Source organism: Mchenga conophoros, linkage group LG14 (genome assembly GCF_057382185.1).
Source record: "Mchenga conophoros isolate Kocher_MC1m ecotype Shallow Benthic linkage group LG14, M_conophoros_male_GT1.1, whole genome shotgun sequence".
NCBI classification, from domain to species: Eukaryota; Metazoa; Chordata; class Actinopteri; order Cichliformes; family Cichlidae; genus Mchenga; species Mchenga conophoros.
The window spans coordinates 9,799,212-9,819,109 of record NC_140539.1 but is presented as its reverse complement, the minus strand read 5'-3'; the positions used below and the strand labels follow the sequence as shown (position 1 = coordinate 9,819,109).

At 40.8% G+C, this 19,898-nt stretch overlaps 1 protein-coding gene across 1 annotated transcript in view; it reads right to left on the bottom strand.

Annotated features, from left to right (window-relative positions):
• Nucleotides 1–13,796: 13,796 nt before the first annotated feature.
• The window catches only part of dpf1 (double PHD fingers 1), a 55,592-nt gene continuing 49,490 nt past the window's right edge, over nt 13,797–19,898 (bottom strand). The window contains exon 12 of the mRNA XM_085245092.1: nt 13,797–19,734. Within this exon, the coding sequence (XP_085101218.1) occupies nt 19,664–19,734 (71 nt within the window). The 3' untranslated portion in view covers nt 13,797–19,663. The remainder of the gene's footprint in view (nt 19,735–19,898) is intronic.

Here is a 19,898-nt window from a genome sequence, read left to right as displayed (position 1 = left end):
CAAAAACATTCACTGTGCTTTCTACAATGACTAGTAATCTTTTTGTCCTACTGTTCATTTACAGTACAGGAAAGGTTTTGTTTGGTTATGATTGTTTTGCAAGAAATACTTCGATCACAGTGGGGTAGTCTTGATTAAAATGTTATATGAGAACTGTGGCGCCATGTGTGACCAGATATTGGCATGTAGTCGTCGCCAGACTGTCATCAAACGTGAAGTTTGGGACAGACTGGACAAAGTACACTTTTAGAGATGAAAATCTTATGTCCAGTGGTAAATGATCAAAATTCCACCACAAACATGGCTTTGACCAAGATGTCCCTTTCTGAAGTAACCCCAACAAGTTCCTGAAGTAACCAAATGGAATTTAACCAGTGACCTCTCACTTTGCAGGCGAATGTGTAAACCAGCGATGCCTGGAAAACACTAAAACTGTGCCAAAATGTCATTTTACATTCAAAATGACGGACTTCCAGACTTCCTCTTTGGATTTGGTTCACTGAATCTGTGTGTAATAAATGTTATACACGTATTTCAAGCTGTAAATAAGCTGTTAGAAGTTCATTAAAGTTTCTTAAGTGGTGTTGTAGATCCATTTCCGCAGTGCCAGTGGCTTAAAAAAAAAAAAAAAGTTACATTTTACAGTACATTTTGACCTGATGTGAAGAATGCAAAAAATTTCATTAGTTTGGAAGCATGTTTGATATATAATATATTTGCCTGACTAATAATAATTTATTATTATTATTATTATTGTTGTTGTTGATGATGATGTTGTTGTGGTTGAATGGGGCCTTTCCCCTGTGAGTGTCCAGCTCCCAGCTAAAATGTGGATTTTGTGCCATCTGGCGGTCAGGATTTATAAGGTCAGTGCTTTATCATAACTGTGCAGGGTAAAGGCCTCAGTTGCTGGGAAAAGCACAGGTGTATTACAGTTTTTCTGAACTGTTAAAACACTAAACCCCATTGTAAAAACTAAACTGTCAACTATGAAAACTCTTTCATCAAATCAATCCCACAGTTGCCAAAATCTTAAACACTATTCATCTGGTTAGGACACCATTTGCAAATCTCAGTCTCCCATTTACCAAAACTCTAAACACAAAACACACTTAGCAGTGTGGTGCACTTGTTGTCGTGTGAAGGCTGTGTGCAGGCAGGAGTGGTGAAATGGAGGACCCAAAGTGCAGACTCCGGAGACAAACGTGAACTCAAACAGCTTTACAGTTTTTTCTGAATGCTTAAACCCTAACTGTGATTCCTGTAGCACAATCTCTAAAACTATTCAGACTTATAGCAAAACCACTCACTGAGTTTGCAAAACTAAAAGCACAAAAACTGCTTTGCACTCAGTTTGCAATTTTGTAACACACACTTTGCAAAACTGTAGGCACAATTCACTGCACAACACTCAATTACCAAATTTCCAACACACTCCTAGCAAAAGTATACACATGTATGGCTATCATTAACACTAATTTGCCAACTGTCTGGCACACTTTCACATGTCAAAACTTTCTTAGATAATTCGTTCACTTTGCAATCAGCCTAAGCACTATAATACAGGTAAGCTGTGTGTGCGGAGTACAATGGAGGGAGCAGAAAGAGTGAGAAGTAGAGGAGGCCGAGGAAGAGGACGTGGAGGTGAAGAAGTAGGATGAAGAGGACGACAAGGACAAGGAGGAGCAAGAGGAAGACGAGGAGGGGGGAGAGGAAGATGAGGGGGGGGGGGAGAGGAAGGGTAGGAAGAGTAAGAAATAGAATTGCTGATGACATCAGAGCTACAATAGTGGACCATGTCATCAACCGTGGAATGATCCTGAGGGTAGCTGGCCAACGGGTCCAGCCTAACTCGAGCCGCTACACTGTAGCAAGTACCATAAGGACATCTTGAAATGAGAATCGGTGAGTACAGTCACTTCGCACAAAGATTTGTAGCACTGCCATATGCCAATGAGAAACACACCAATACCATTGATGTAAAAATACTGAAATTGTTACTTTACAGAATTGCTAGATGACCAGATGCTGGGGGCAGAGGAAGCATGTTCACTGCAGACCAAGTAACCCATATAGTCATTATGGCGATTGCAAATAATCCTATACTTGGAAATAAACACTTGTGTTTGTTTTGATGTGTTTGAATAAACACCAGTACTTGAAGTTTGGATCCCTCTATGCTTATGGATCTATGACAGAAGTATGAGCTCAAACTGACATAGCCTACCTTGTGCACAGAGAAAGCAAAAGCCAGATGTGTTTTATATTCATACCATCAGTGTGCAGTTGGCGCATTGTGTGCTTAGTAGATGATGGCTTGTGTGTACTGTTTGATACGGAAACACCATTTTTACGAAGGTGTGAAGAGTTAATCTAGCTGTGTTCGCTTTTGCAAGAGAACTACAATGTTTTGATTATTGGGTGACAGGTTTTCTTATTTGTGTGAAGAGTTTTGCAAAATTAGCCAATAGTTACAAAAAATGTGCTTAAGCAATCAGAAAAAACTGTAATGCTGAACTCAAACAGAACAAAACTAAGAATCCAAATAACTTACACTGGCAGACAGAACACACAGCATATATGATGGTAGATCACAACACAGAGACAGAGAAGCTTCAGTTCATCACAAGGCTTCATCTCACCATCACTAGGGACACCACAGTTCCCTGTGGGGCTCCTTTGCTGCTGACCACAGTGTCAGACGTGATGTCCTTCAGCCTGACGTACTGTGGTCTGTCGGTGAGGTAGTTTGAGATCCAAGCGACCAGGCAGGGGTCCACCTGCCCTGTGCAGGTGGAGTGCAGGAGAGAGTGCAACCATGCAGCGTTTAAAGCTTGGAAGTACTGACATTACTTTGAGCTTGATTGTGTAAAAAGTGAAAAAGACATTAGTGTCTGCTGTACACTCTGCGTGGGAAGAAAACCTCTTTCTACAGTGAAAAATTAAACTTCAAATCTGAGCAAACACCTAGCTCGCTGCCACAGGTATGTGAAATTCACAGAGAAACCCCCAGATCCCCCCACTGACATGACCACTGTGACACCGAGCAAACCTCCACTTGCCCCACTCCTGCTAAACAGGTAAAAAATAGACTTAAGGACGACAGGACTTATTGCTGCTAAATCTTTGATTTGATTTATTTTTTGCTGTGTTTTACTTGCATCTATTTGTGAGTGTAAACACAAAAACATTATTTTATTTTATATGCTGGAATATGAAGAAAAAGGGTTAAAAGTTAAACAAATTTCTTCAAGTCAAAGACTGTTGCAAATAATTGTAATTTTTCTTGATGCAATGTGCATAAAGTTAAAAGATTAAAACTAATAGAACAAGTTTTAAAAAGAAACTTTTTCCATTTGATTCCATTTTATATAGTAACTAAGTAATAAAGTCACCAATTACTTTTGAAAATAAGTAATGAGTGAAGTAACAAACTGCAAACTGCTGCAAACTCTGTGTCTGTGTCTATGTGCACGAGCACGTGAGTGCCTGTGTGTGCACGTACCCGTATGCCTATGTGAGTGCATGTGAGTGAATGTATGTGCGTACCTGTATGTATGTGTGAGTGCACGTGAGTGAGTGTGCGTGTGGATGTGTGAATGTTTAAGCACTGTGTGTGTGTGTGTGTGTGTCTCTGCGTACGTGACTTCCTGGGAGTCATAAAAGTAACCTCTCCCAAGCTACACCAAATTCCTTTAAACCACATACAAAACAGAGTTAACATATTACAAATATTGAGACCACCACTCTGCATCCACTGGGTCGTTGGCCTCTTGTTGTCTTACATTTACAGATCAGGTGGAGAGTCTCCTGCAAACCTACTTCTAAGTTATAACAATTAGGAGTTTTTATTAAAGGTACAAGCATCAGCATCAGCAACCCCCAACTGTAGCTTCCTGACTCCTTTTATTTATGACACCAGACCCCCAGTGTCCATAAATTCCTTTCTCTCTAAACAATTAAACACACTCTCAGGCCACAGCTAAACCAAACTGAAATACAGACCAATCCTTCCTTATTACTGTGATCTAAACAAATTTAACACATTACATTCTAATAATTATTTTCTTGTACTCACAGTAACTAATTACTATTTTCAAGTAACTTGACCAACACTAGTACTATCACCTAATGGAAAACCCTAAAAAACCATGTCAAGCCGTGCTGAGCTGACGTGAGTAGGGAGAGTAGGTACTAAAGGAAAAAAGCTGACCACTGCCCAGTAGATGTACATGCTTGAGAAGGTAGCTCTTTGGCGTCGTCTTTCATTGGTTTTTTGTTTTGCCCCAGTGATCACTGGAGTGCTTTCAGCACTTGATACAATATTGCTCTGTTTGTCCCTAAGGGACCTGATCCTTGGGTGGACCAACGTTTGGTTTAGCATGTTTTGGAGTAACAGAGAAAAACTGTGTCCCTGCTGTTCCTATACTCATTACACATTAAGGATCACCAGTGTTTTTCATTTAGGCAGCGACTGTCCTTCTTCTCTCACCTGGAGAATTCTTTAGGCATCTTCCCGCCTTTGATAAATGCCTATCTGGGATAACCACATTTATTCAGGGTTTCTTTAATATGATGTTCTTCAGCTTCTCTGCCTGCTGTCTATGTGTTCACTCTTTGTTGCAGTGACCCGATGCCACCTAATTTGCGCTCCAATGGATGATTAGAGGTAAATGTTTAAGAGTTAACCTTAAATACATTGGTTTATAGTACACTTCAACTGTGATTGCAACCATTTCCCATTTCTGTGAAAAGCATGCATGGCAATTGATCAGTAGCCATGAACTTGCATGTTAATGATGATGAAAGTGAGCTGGTAACTCAGTGATAGCCAAAGGTTTACAAAGCTTTCACTGTCTTACAATGCTGTGATTGCAGCCATCCCCCAACTCTCTGTGCAGAGTACTCATGACCAGTGGTCATGATGACAATTTGCATATCACAAGATAAATGTGTTTGTCGGTGGTGCTAGTTTCTGTGATTATGCAAATGCACTGTTTATAAGGTTAGTGAAACCTGCAGCCAGCTGAGACTGAAGAAGTCACTTGGAGGAGTGTTAAAATGTTTATCCCACTGAAAATGCAGGAACAGAGGAACAGAATCAACTTTCTGTAATTTCCTTACCGGGATGATTGAGTATGCATCAACACTTTATATATCCACTCATCTTTGCACAATTGTTGTAATTCAGTTAAAACAATTGCAGGGATTTCGGGCATGAACCGCCTTTTTAAAGTTATGCAACATAATCTCAATCAGGTTCAGGTCAGGACTTTGACTAGGCCACTCCAAAGTCTTCATTTGATTTCCTTAAGCTATTTAGAGGTGGACTTGCTGGTGTTTTCAGCATCATTCTTCTGCTGCAGAACCCTACTGCACTTCAGCTTGAGGTCACAAACATTTTCTTTCTGATATGTTTTGGTGATTGGCAGAATTCATGGTTCTGTTTACCACAGCAAGCCTTCCAGGTCGTGAGGCATCAAAACAGCCCAAGACCTTCACACTACCACCACCATGTTCCACACACACCTTCCAAAAATTTCAGCTTTTGTCTTGTCAGTCCACAGAGTATTTTCCCAAAAGTCTTTGGGATCATCAAGATGTTTTTTTTGCAAAACTGAGACCTTTATGCCTTTATGTTCCTTTTGCTCAGCAGTGGTTTTCATCTTGGAACTCTGCCATACAGGCCATTTTTGCCCAGTCTCTTTCTTATGGTGGAATCATTGACACTGACCTTAACTGAGGCAAGTGAGGCTTGCAGTTCTTTGGATGTTGTTCTGGAGTCTTTCGTGACCTCTTGGATGAGTCGTTGCTGAGCTCTTAGGGTAATTTTGGTCAGTTGGTCATTCCCGGGAAGGTTCACTACAGTTCCATGTTTTCCCTATTTGTGGATAACGGATCTCAATGTTGTTTGCTTGAGTTCCACAGCTTTAGAAGTGGCTTTATAACATTCTTCAGACTGACATATCTCAATTACTTTCTCATTGTGTACCACACAATGATGAGCGTCCGTTCTCAGACTTGGAGGCCGGGGTTCAAATCCCGCTTATGGCAACATTTCTTTCAGTTAACACTTAAACTTTTTTAACTCTTTTCAACACAGATTTCAGCTTTGTCTCCCCTTTTCAGCACAATTTTCAGTTTTTTCACCACTTTTCAGCACAAATACCAGCTTTTTCTGCTGTTTTCAGCAAAAACCTCTTTTCAGCAGAATTCTGCTCATTGAACTCTTTTCAGCAGAAAATCTGCTAATTGAACTCTTTTCTGCAGAAATTCTGCTGATTGAACTCTTTTCAGCAGAAATTCTGCTGATTCAACTCTTTTCAGCAGACTTTTCAGAATTTTCACCTCTTTTCTGCCCAAATTCTGCTGATTCACCTCTTTTCTGCAAAATTTTCAGCCTTTCCACCTCTTATCGGCACAATTCTCAGCAGCTTCTGCTCATTTCAGCACAATTGTCAATATCTCCACCTCTTCTTTGTGAGAATGAGTTTGGCTCATTGAGCTAAATACCTGCCCTTAGACCAGAAGGGCCAGGTTTGAATCCTGCTCAGGGCAACATTTTTTTGTTTTTGTTTCAACTTTTTCAGCTTTTTTCAGCAGACATCTTCAGCGTTAAGGCATCCACACTGCATTTTCGCAGGAAATGCAAATTTTTTCTAGTTGTTCCTGAATTTCCTTGGATTGTGGCACAATGTCTTTTAAAGCTTTCAAGGATCTTTTGGTTTACTCCACTTTGTCAGGCAGGTCCTATTTAAATCATTTCTTTCCACCTGATTATCATCATTATTTCTTTTGCTGTTTTCTGGGACATCCTGCCATACCACCTGCATACATGGGCAGCCACAGATAGAGAGCAGCAGAAACACCCCCACAGCAGGCATTGGTGACAATAAGATATTAATGACATTAATTACGTCAGCCCATTTCCGCCTTCCTCCAAAGGGTAGCTCCCTTAGAGATAGGGTGAGGAGTTCAGCCATCCGGGAGGGGCTCAGAGTAGAGTCGCTGCTCCTCCACATCGAAAGGAGCCAGCTGAGGTGGTTTGGGCATCTGACAAGGTGTTCCAGGCATGTCGCACTAGGAAGAAGCCTTGGGTAGATCCAGGACACGCTGGGGGAGGTGGCCAGGAAGAAGGAGGTCTGGGCTTCAGTGGTTAGACTGCTGCCCCCATGACCCGGACCCAGATAAATGAAAGAAGATGGATGGATGGATGGATGGATGGATGGATGGATGGATGGATATGGATGAATGGATGGATGGATATGGATGGATGGATGGATGGATATGGATGAATGGATGGATAATTACATCAGACACAGAATGAAGGGCAGCTGAGGTGGAGGTGGGTTGCAAAGCAGTTTGCAAATTACTGGTAAAACTGCTTGAATAGGGTCCAATATATGAGATCAGGGGCTTGCAATGAGATCCGCTGATCCATTGAAATACAACTGAGCTAATGAATTTAAAAGAAGCATAAAGTAGCATTAAAGAGAAATACTACAGTAACATTCAGTTCAAAGTGATGTTTGTCCACTTGTATAAATGTATAAGAACAGTATGCAGTATAATAAAATGCTCAGTTATACTGCAGTCGACAGAAAAGCAACAAATACATGTCTGGGAAGAAGTTAGGGGGAAAATACATAAATATTTAATATCAGTGCCAGCGTTTTTGAAGAATGATTCTAGTCTTTTCACAAACTTGTTTCTGCTCAGTACTATAGAGAACTGCCACAGCCTTGCTCCTAGGCTTAGTTAGGTTCTCCCTGTAGGTTATTTGCAGAGGTGTGGACTCGAGTCACATGACTTGGACTCGAGTCAGACTCGAGTCATTAATTTTATGACTTTAGACTTGACTTGAAAAAATGTTCTAAGACTTGTGACTTGACTTGGACTTTTACACCAATGACCTGGGACTTGAATTGGACTTGAACCGGTTTACTTGAAAAGACTTGATATTTTACCCCAAATATAAAATTTAACATGCATATTATATAGAGATTGAAAATGTGACGGGTAGAACCGCAAAGGATTCTGGGAACTCGTGGCAAGCGGTAGTAGCGCACGCAGGCTTTCAATTGAAATCAGTCACACAGCGATAAAAAGAAACACAAAAATGTCAAGAAGCCGTTGTATTATTAACTGCAATAGCCGGTCGCATGACAGCCACGGGAAGCCGACGGGTAAAGAGATCGGTTGTTATCGGATTACGTCGTTGAAGAGAAATTGTTCGAGCCATGTTTCCGAAGTAACAAAGACGCGACGGATGGCCTGGATTTCAGCCATTCAAAGATCAAATATAACGTCCCAGAACACTCCAGCTCACAGGTTAGTCTGCTCCAAGCATTTACACGAAGGTCAGTATTTTTTAGTAGTTAATACGTCATTTTTCTTAACATAATTGGTGATATAGGTTACAAGCAAGTCTGGCGCTGAACAGAAATTGTCGCGCTATGCTCCTGTGTTTATTGTGCATAAATAGTGAATTGTCCTGACACAATATTGTGTTTCGCTTCTGTTATTATGGTACATTAACAAAAACATATACTTTTATTCACAGGATAAAACAGGTTTTTTGTATCACTAATTGCCCAGTACGATTACAGCATACAATATTATTGTCACTGCTACATTTCTGTGATGCTACCAGAAATGATTTCCACTACTAATTAATTACCCTTGAGCTCAAAGGTCCTATTAATAAACGGTTAACGAATGTGTATTTATGACGACAATTTGTGAGACTGGTAAACTTATGATACGTACGATGGTCTTTCCTTCTACAAGGTGCAGTTCAAGGTCCTGTACCCATCCGTCGGTAAACTGTACCTGGGCTTGTTGCAGTGACCTGAAGTTACTAAACTTCACGAGTGTATGCACTCACTCCAAGAACCGTATGATTATAAATATGCATATAAATATGCTAAGATGAGATAGCTGACTTCATCTAACTAGCAAATGTTGTCCAGGCTACGTTGGTGATGCAGTTCTTTTTAATGTGTATGATATTTTTGTCATGCGATTTTAAAGCCGGTCCTACAACCGCATCCAAGAATAACATGCAGCTTATCTCAGAACTGTCGGTGAAAATTATTCTTGGAGCTAGGTTTAATTGAGCTGCATTTTAAAGAGGTGCAATTTCACAATTTGTGTATATTTTCTAAGTTCACTATTTTGTCATGTGTTGAGAAAAACACAGATTTTAAAATTACATGGTCTAATATTTACATTTAGCATAACTGCAACATTATTTTTTCGTTTTTTTTTTAAAGACTCGAAAGGACTTGAAATTCAAAGTTTCAGACTTGTGACTTGACTCGGACTTTTACACCAGTGACTTGAGACTCGACTCGGACTTGCCTGACATTACTTGAGACTTGACTTGAGACTTGAGGATAAAGACTTGAGACTTACTTGAGACTTGCAAAACAATGACTTGGTCCCACCTCTGGTTATTTGCATAAATGTCCTCCAGCCCTCAGAGGTACTGTATTATATTAATTTCACAATATTTCACGGGTGCCGGACTGCGGCTGCCGGAGGGAGAAAAGGTGAAATATTGACAATGGCTTTATGGAGTAAAGCCACAGGGGCTGATGGGTGCCAAAGAAAACACACAACACATGGACAACATAAAGAGTCAGCTTCATGCGTTCTCCTTTCTCTGCTATAAACACAATAAACAATCTCACAGAACATGACTGCAAGACGGTACATGACAGTATGCAGTGTTAGAACTGCGTTTGCTCAGTGTAATTGGTTTATTAGTAAGGGAAACAAATGAATGTAGTAATTAATGATCCATCCTGTTTGGCTTTCCACTAATTTCATATGTAAATAGTGTAGACATCAGAGATGAGAAAACACAGTTAAACTCAGTTATTAAAGACAAAAAAGGGACAGAAAATAAAGAATTTGACTCATAAAGCTTAATTAGCTGATTATTAAAGTGTGAAATTTCAGACTGCAGTGAATTAAATTAATAAACCACACACAAAACATTAAGACATGTGCACTTTGGAGTCATTATTAGCATTATTATTATTAATAATAACAATTCCTTTATTCTTTATTCTCTTTGTTTAAGAGTGGATGATAAATTAGTGATGCTTTTTGTTTTTGTTGCCTGGCTGAACAGTGGCTGTTGCACAGGTAGTGAAGCTTTACGGTTTCTTTCGATTTACTGCTGAACGGCTGCTGTTGCTTGGCTCTGCCTCTAGGTTGCAGTGTTGAATTATGATTTCAAGTTGAAGTAATCCCCCCTTTTTGCACACTGTTCTGATTATTCGAATGTTTACCCACCTTGAAAATACCCATTCTGCAAACTGCTGATCCACTCATTGATTAGCTGTTTTATCAGCACCCACACACAAGTAAATTACAGATTTGTCTCAATAGATGGCTTCAAAGCCATAAACATCTTCAAAGTGAGGCCTGTGGATGATAAGCATTGAAGATGGCACTCTGAAAGACAAGAGGACCTATTAAACTGCAGCCATGATGGATTTTAGTTGTGCCTTTTATGTTTTTGATTTTGCCTAGAAGTTAATTTTAGTGGACTGGATCTTTAATTGACATGAATGGTGCTTTGTCGCTGGGAAAGATCACAGGGAGTTGGGTTCCCCAGATGCAGATTTAGCCTAATCCTTGGCTCTAAAGCATCTTCAGACGCTCTCTATAAATGAGAGGAAATTGAGTGTGGTTCGACAGGAATAATGTATGTGTGAGAGTATAAATCAGACAAAAATAATAACTGTTTCAAAGAACTGGGATAGATGAGCAGGTGCTTTCACTGTTAGCGCCTCATGAGTTAAGTAAATTATATGATTTTATTCATATTGATCTTCACATCACTGATTAACCAGTTACACTGTTACAATAAGTTCAGCTGTTCGCATTAAAACGGAGTTCCTTGTGACTTTTGAGACTTCAGTGAGAAATGCTTAGAAACACAGTCTTGTTTAAAGAAATCAGCTTAGAGAAAAAAAAATAAAAGGCAGCAAAAAACAAAAATGATGGGTTTTCTTAACAAGCTCTTTATTCAGGGCAATAATTTCTGTGCAGCATTATCCTCTCAAATCCTCCAAAACATCTCTTTATTTTTTGCAGTTAGAGGTTTTGAATAGTTTATTCATTATAGGCCTAACAGGGGTTTGACCTCTCTGTAGTCTAGTCCAGTGATTCTCAAATAGGGGGTCATCACACCCACAAGACAATGGAAGACAAGTACTTAAGGCGCACTCAGTAGATGTTCAGAATAATTCCATCCCATAAAATTACTGATTAGCGGATTTACTGATTAAACCAGTGCTGTATGCATGAAAAGTCATGCACTGAGCAAAATTAGAAAAAACTACATTTGCTAAAGAAAAGATTCTTATTTTGTATTATTTGTTAAGTTATGAGTCTGAAAAGTTGTGAATTGTGACATTTTCACCTCTTTATGTGAAAGACTTCATGTCAGACTAAATGGATTTACATTGTAGATGATTACAAAGAGCCTAAAGTATATATTTCTGAATTTTGTCACCTTCAGATCTTGAACATCAGTGCTAAAGTTGACATTTTTTACTTTAAACATGCAGCACTGAAGTCCATGTAGTCCCAAACAGGAGATGTAATAACAGTAAGACACAAAAAGGTATCAAGACTTAATTCTGTAACAAAAAATAAAATGCCTGTAATCGCATTGTGATTTTTCCACCTCAAGCTTTTTGCACAAGCAACAAAAAATTTGTTATCGCTTGTCAGAACACGTGCAACTTTCCAATTCCATCTGACTTGTTGGAGTTGCATCATGTTGGCCCCCTGATATCATACTTTAAGTTGGTGCAGGTGGATGTGGAAGCACAGAGGTAGCTCCTGCATGAACTGACTGCAGTGCTGCTGAGGAGGCAAAAAGGTGAGACTGCATCTTTCCACACACTTACGTCTCTGACTGCTCCAAGGACAGATGGCCAGACACACGTCTCAGCCCAGACAGAAGAAGGAAAGAGATGAATTCAGTCTCTCTCACACACACACACACACACACACACACACACACACACACACACACACACACCCCCAACCCAATTTTCCCAACCCCCCACCACCCCCTCCACTCCTCCACCACCCTCCCTTTATGATTTTTCTCTCATTCTTTTTCATCTTTTTAAGTCGCTTCATTTCAGATGCATTCATACATTACCAATATCTTTATGTATGAGTCTGTCTGCCTCCCTCCCTCCTCACCTCCCCCATTTTCTCTCTCTCTCTTCCTCCCATTCTCACCTCCTCCTCCTTCTCTTGTACCTCCCTCCACTTCCTCCAGCTCCCTATCTTCCTCCCTCCTTCTCTCCTTCCATCCCATTACTGTAATCCATCACTCTTCCATCAGCCACCATGCAAACAGGCCTCCTGGTTACCATAGCAACCACCTCCAGCCCGGCAGTGCGCAGCCCCTCTCCGATTGGCTGGCAAGGCCTAGGCAGTCTCAGTCTGTCTGGGAGATGTGGTAATTGGCTGGGAAGGCATACACACATGCACAGATGTACACACACACACACACACACACACACACACACACACATAGTTACACTCAGTACAGTATTCATACAGTATGCACATACTCGCACAGGCACACAAATACACACACATATAAAACACACTTGTACTTTCTTTGGGCCTAAATAATTATACATACTGATAATCTATTGGATATTGGAAAGCACACACACACACACACACACACACACACACTCACTCACAAACGTCCTCAGAGATATGAAAGGGAGACTGGGGTCAGAGTAATGAACCTTATAAGAAGATGAGGGCTCTAGGCTGTGTGTGTGTGTGCGCACACACAAAAACACACTGTTGGTGTACACACGTCTGAATTTTTTTGTGTGTGTGACACACAAGTGTTTTTGTGTGGGTTTCTGTATGCACAGGATGGTGCTGTGCAGGATTTTGGATAATGTTGGAGCTGTTCCAAAAAGGATGGATGGATGGAGGAATTTTTTTTCAGAGCATATTGTTAAAAATACCTATATCCCCCCTCAGCCCCCTCTCACCAAAAACCCCCAAGGAATCGAGTATGCACCAGTTTTTTGGTTTTCTGTGTTCTGGTAAGAAGCAAAAAATGGAACTGTTGATCGGCTTGACTTCACCCCGCTGCTGTTGCTCAGCCAGGTCTGGCCAACACTGCAGCTATGATGAATGTCTCATCTCCAGGAATACATCACAAATAGCAAAACTGTACCTGCCCTGAATAGCAAAGTGTATTTTCTTCTGCAGTGTTGCTGGAAAACAATTGTGGACAACAGGGCTCCTTTGTCCCCATTCCCAGGTTTTCCAGGATCCGCTATTCATTCCAAACAATGGCATCCCTTAATTTCTTTTTTATCTTCAAAGGCATTTTTACCCCTTTTTGAAACACATGAAAAGGCACCTTATATTTTTTTTTAAAAAGAGACACGTGTTTTCTAGCTAAAACTATGCAATTACATTCTCTTCTGAAGACTGAAAAAGGAAAGGAAGAAATAGGAGCGGGAGAAAAAAATGGTCGACATTGGCCTCAGCTTCAAGCCCATAAGTATGTGCATGTGAGAGAAGAAGTCCGTGGACTAGTCCTCCCCACCTAAGGAAAAAAAAAAAGACAGACTTGTAAGCTGCCCTAGTTGGCAGCAATACAGACGAGCAGACAGACAGACTGACTACTGTCCAAGAACACACAAATATTCAGCGATTTACACCACAGGAACTGGAGCAAATAATGCAAACACACACACGGCACACACAAAAGGTACAGCTCATTTTTCAATCTCATCTTTTTAATGGAAAAAAATGAGTCGAGGGAAGAGAGAAAAAACTGGGTAAATTGAGAAAGCCGAATGAATTCACAGAAAATGACTGACAGCAGTGATGACAGCAATGCGGTCACGGTCCACATTTCAAAGCATTCCCAGGTACCAGACGGAAGAGGAGGAGAAGAAAGACAGGGAGGAAAAGAGGAGGGCGGTTAAAAAAATGTCCAAGAAGATTGCATCTTCCTCTCGAGGTAAAAAATACAAATTAAAAACTTGTCTTTATCCAGTGTTGTTTACAACAGACAGTCACATTGGAAAACAAAAAATGCAAAGATTGAAAATGAAAAGTGCACCCGCACTCACACGCATACATACTTACAATTAGTTTCTTATTTTTGGGAAAACAAAAACAAAAACAAATAAAACAACAAAAAAAGTGCAAGCAAGATCACAGAACAACAATTTACAACAGAGGCCTAGAGTTACCCAAAGGCTCAACCCTCTGACTGAGCCACCAACAGCCTGAAATGATGGTGGAAGGAGGAGATGGGGGTAATGGCATCAACTTGAGACCTGGAGGCTCCTGGTGTGGCTTTGTTGGACCCCACATCCCCACCCTTACACCACCATCGCTTTGCTTCATCCATTTGTACAGAGAGAAGGCTCAAGTTTCATTAAACTTTCCAAAGACCCAACAGGGCTTCCCCACCCACCCCAGATAGTACAATCAAAGTTAGTTTGACTCCACCATGCTTCTCCTTTTAAGTGCCAGCAAAGCTCCAAATATAAAGGCTTTTCAGTCACAATGACATCATCATTATCATCCAAATCCCAAACATTTCCATTATATTTAATCTAACAATCACCATTAAATATTTCCACTTCATCATCAAACTATTTCCACACAGACATGCTTCAAGTCTAGGTGTTAGCTCTGATTTGTAAATGGAAATAAACATTTCTTTTTATTGGTTGCTAGTGATTTTGTCGGCAAATGTAACACTAATTTAACACACCATAAAGTCATACAGTATAATCCGAGTGCCTTGCGTGAAATGTGTACACTCAAGTGCACTTTAGTTATAATCTGTACTCAACATTACAATCCTCAAGCAGTGTTGTGCCATGCAACTGGTTCCACTGAGAAGAAAATGTCTGCAGAATAATAAGTAACACACTATTTTGGTTCGATTTGCTTCTTTCTTTTTTTTTTCTTCACTGACCTTCTGTGGATATACGCTTACACTCATACACACACATGTACTCACATATATAGAAACACGCACTCACACACAGAGGCATAAACGCACTTGGAGAGCAAATGTAGCCACGCTGTGCAAAATGTAAAATTATTTTTTTTAAAGTTACAGAACCAAACAAGCAAACAAACAGGAACTGAACATAAGTTAAAGGTTTTAGTCGTCGTTATTTAAAAATGCATTACCGACTTTATCAAAATATGAGTCATTCATGCAAAGTTGAATTGAATTGAGGGGGTAGTACAGTATTTGCACCTACTGCCCGTCTGCATCAGATGGCAAACACGAGTACAGTTCAGATACATTCTAGCGAGCCATCTGATCCTGTGAATTTCCTTTCAGAGACATGATGCAGCATTAAAATGAGACGTTCATTCAAGCCGAAGATGGCTGAGTCTGAGCCGTTTCATACTCTTACCTGTACACAAAAATATGAAACACTGTGTAAAATGGCAATTTGTTGCCCTTAATTCAATCCCCATATTTACAGGTATTGTCTCCAAACTCAAACCTCACATCCGCACTAATAAATCATTTAGAAATGTCCCCATAAATCAGCACTCGTACTTCACCTGTCTTCTAAAAATGCTTGTTAAGTTGCCATGAGAAACCCAGTTAAACTGGTTGAGGACACTATAACGGGTCATTTCAATAAGAGAAAAATAAAAGATATCTTTTCAGTGAAAGCCCATAAAGATGCATGCTGGCTGACCATTTAAACCCACGTTTCTCCACACTTACACCAGATTCTTTAGCGCAGACTAGCAGTGTTAGCATAACTTCTACAACAACATATTTTTCTTATCAACCCCAAAAAACAGAAAAAGAAACAAATCAGATGGCTTCACAGAGGCTGTCATATGTCATTTGAATGTATACATGTTAACAAATGTCCAATACAGTTTAATTTATTTATATTTTGGTGACACTGTCTCTCTTTTAGACAGGTTTGATCTTGAAAGAGCAACCTGATTGAGTATTGCTCTATGCTAGCAACACAGAGCTTAGCATATCCGCTAATGTAAAATCAATGACCCCTTAACATTATTCTCTGGTGATCATTGTGCTGATAATGGATAAGACTGTGAGAGAATTAAGTACTCACATAAAAATCTATTTATGCGAAGCTAAAGGTGGAATACAGTTTTATAAAGACAACACCTCTTAAGGGGTGTAGTCTGTAATCAGGATTGCAACTATTATTTATTACAAATTTTTACTTATCTGATAAAAGAGAAGTTAGAGTGATGGGAACAATGACTGTAGAAACGTTTTCTGTAGTCATTGGATGGGACAGTTAGCTTAATCTCAAGACTGGGGAAACTACGGGGGCCCTGAGAGGTCAAATAAACTGCAACTTAAGAAAACACCAGAAAACAGAAAAATGTTTCAAAAGCACACAAAATACAATGGCAGTGTTTTGGGGAGACATTAACCAAAACCTGTAAAGGACTCCACAAAGAGACAGACACTTAAATGAAGCTAAGGATTCATCTGTGTTACGTTTCGTTCAGGAGAAAAAGATACAAAATTTGTTTTAATTGTGTGACTTACCAAATACTGTAGATACACACAAAAAATACTTGTGTTTCGTTCATTATATCTTGTTTGGTTTTTTTTTTTAGTTTTTTCTTTTTTTTCTTTTAACTGTATTCTATTTAACCTTTGTTGTATTTTTTGAAAAACACTTTCAAAATATTGAAATATATTTTGAAAAAGGGTGGAGTGCCCACTCCAGGTCAGGGACTAGACCCTGCCCCAAGTGGAGGAGTTTAAGTATCTCGGGGTCTTGTTCACGAGTGATGGGAGAAGGGAGCGGGAGATTGACAGACGGATTGGTGCAGCAGCTGCAGTGATGCGGACGCTGTACCACAGCGGTCCCCAACCCCCGGGCCTCGGACCGGTAACGGTCCGTGAGTCGTTTGGTACCGGGCCGCGAGAGTTGAGGCTCAGATGTGAAATGTCTGGTTTTCAGGGTTTTTATCGGTTTTCAGCGTTATTTTGTTATCGTTTTTATTGTTAACTCGGTTTTCCTGGGTCTTTTCACGTGTGTTATGAATAAATCTTCTATTTTCGGTACCGGTACTAGTTTTATTTTGTTGTATTTATCCGCGACACCTTAAAGGCCGGTCCGTGAAAATATTGTCGGGCATAAACCGGTCCGTGGCACAAAAAAAGTTGGGGACCGCTGCTGTACTGGTCTGTTGTGGTGAAGAGAGAGCTGAGTGTAAAAGCGAAGCTCTCAATTTACCGTACAATCTACGTCCCTACCCTCACCTATGGTCACAAGCTGTGGGTAGTGACCGAAAAAACGAGATCACAAATACAAGGCCAGCCACCCTTCGGAGGAAGGGTGGCTCAGAGTAGAGCCGCTGCTCCTCCACATCGAAAGGAGCCAGTTGAGGTGGTTCGGGCATCTGACAAGGATGCCCCCTGGGCGCCTCCTGGGTAAGGTTTTCCAGGCATGTCCCACCAGGAAGAGGCCCAGGGGCAGACCCAGGACACACTGGAGAGATTATATCTCTCGGCTGGCCTGGGAACGCTTTGGTGTTCATAAGCCATAGGAGGTGGCTGGGGAGAGGGAGGTCTGGGCTTCTCTGCTTGGGCTGCTGCCCCCGCGACCCGACCTTGGATAAGCGGAAGAAAATGGATGGATGTATTTTTCTATTTCTATTGTGTTTTATTCATCATCAGTTTTGTTTTGTGTGCTATTACAGCATTTTAGTATTTGTTGGTGTTATTTTTCTTAGCTACAGTGCATTTGACCTCTCAGGGCCACTGTAAGAAACAGTTTTCCTGGCCGTATGTCTGTGTAGGGTTTCACTCAAACAGGTAATGTTAGTCTAAGACCCTTGAATCAAGGGTGGCTGGACTTCTTTACGTTTTTTGAAGATGTTTCACCTCTCATCCTGGCTACCAGCACCTCTAATGTTTATGGATTAACGTGTAATATAAAACAAAAGGTTGTAAATGATAAAAATGATGATCTTCAGTGTGGGTTATGTGCCATACTATTCATTTCTTCCATACTTTCCAGAGTCACTACAAGATGAACTCTGGCATATAAGCCACGGTGAAATGATGAAACAATTCCTTTAACACTTTCTTTTTGTCTTCACTCTGTCAGAATACCTGGACGAGAAAATGCCGACTTTCCTTACATCCACTTGACCTCTGCTACTCAGATCCTCGCACAGATCCTGCCTAGCTTGGAAATGGCTACAATTATTGTAGTTTTCAAATAAAGTCCCACAAACAGACATGCACACACACACATACACACTAACACACACCCAGTTTGGCCAAAAGAGTTCATATTACAAACACATTATTGCGAATTAAGTGTGCTTTCTCTTCGATTTCAATTACAAGTTTTGAAAAAACAACTGAAACAACAACATGCGAATGAAAAAGAAATTAAAAAAAGGAATCATTAAAAAATACGTTTTTTTGGCCTCCGCATAGGCCAGACAAAGATCTGCATTGTCCACACATTGATCCTACATTCTTAACACACAGATAATACACACCAAGCACCAGGAGCGTTTTAGTCTCGCATTGGCTTCACAGTCATTGTTTCATCGAGGGAAAGGGCGAACAAAGGTCAGGTAAAGGATTTGTGAGGGACGCTAAGCCTAAATTGTATTTTTAAATACATCGTTTGATCAGAGATAGTTGATTAAGAGAAAAATCCTTCTCTCCTTTAATCAGAGGATCACATCCGCACACTAAAAACCACCGGTGTCAATCCCAAAATGCATCATTAATTTTGTGGAAAAACCCCATGCAACGAGAGAGGACAGGGTGAGGTCAAAGATGGTCTGAGTTCCTGACCAGAGACTCCGACGTGTCCGGCGAGGGTGAGGTTTTATGAGCGCGTAGATGGAGAATCAGTCGAAATTCTGTACAATTCACTCTGCCTTTAAAAAACTGCATGGAGCAGGAAACCCTGCAGACAAATAATGGAGCAGAGTTCAGTGTCTCAGCTCTGCCGTGCATGGTAAAGGACAGAGGGAGTAAATGAAATTTTGATTGGGTGTATATTTCACAGTTGACTAACACTGAAACATACTGCTCCATGGTTATCCAGGGTCTTCAATGCCCTGTCCTCTGCCTAACACCTATCCATCTTATTAATTCTCGCTCACTACTTGACTGAGTTGCAGCTGAAGATCATTAGGGCTCATCCGAGGGCCCTTATGAGGGTTCCTGTGGAGTAGTATGCCTCAGAAGTGCCCTTGGCAGGCTGAAGTGTGTGTCTTGCTAGCAAACTTATTGCCAGCTGATGAATTCCTCTGTTGAGACAGAGAGAGAATGAAGGGAGGGGGGATTCAGGTCAAGCACAACAGGGAATTCGAGTGACCAAAATAAATAAATAAACGGGGCGGAGGTTGGCTCGCCACTGGAAAGACGTTTCGGGAATATGCATCGCCGTGGTTGCTGTGTGCTCAGTCGTGTCAAAGGTCGCGGGGACAGAACGTAGAGAGAGTAGCGGCGAGCAGATCAGAAGAGGAGAGGGGGGGTAGCCTCTGAGGCACAGTGAGGGGGGTTACGGAGAAGTGGTTTTGGGAGAGGATGAAGGGCCAAGAGGAAGAGGCGCAGCTCAGCAGATTAAGTGAGGGTGATGTAGGCTGAGGCCTTCTCCTTCAGTTGTCTTAGACACAGATGACAGCTCCAGCTCCCTGTACAACACACACACACACACACAGATTGGGAGTTCAATCACTGCTATTGTAAAGCCTTGTGGATTAATCCCTCATTTCACACAGCGCGTTAAGTAACACTGTAAATTAAAGCTCCGTGTTTAAACACCACACGCTGTGCCTGTGGTTTGTGGGTGCAGAGG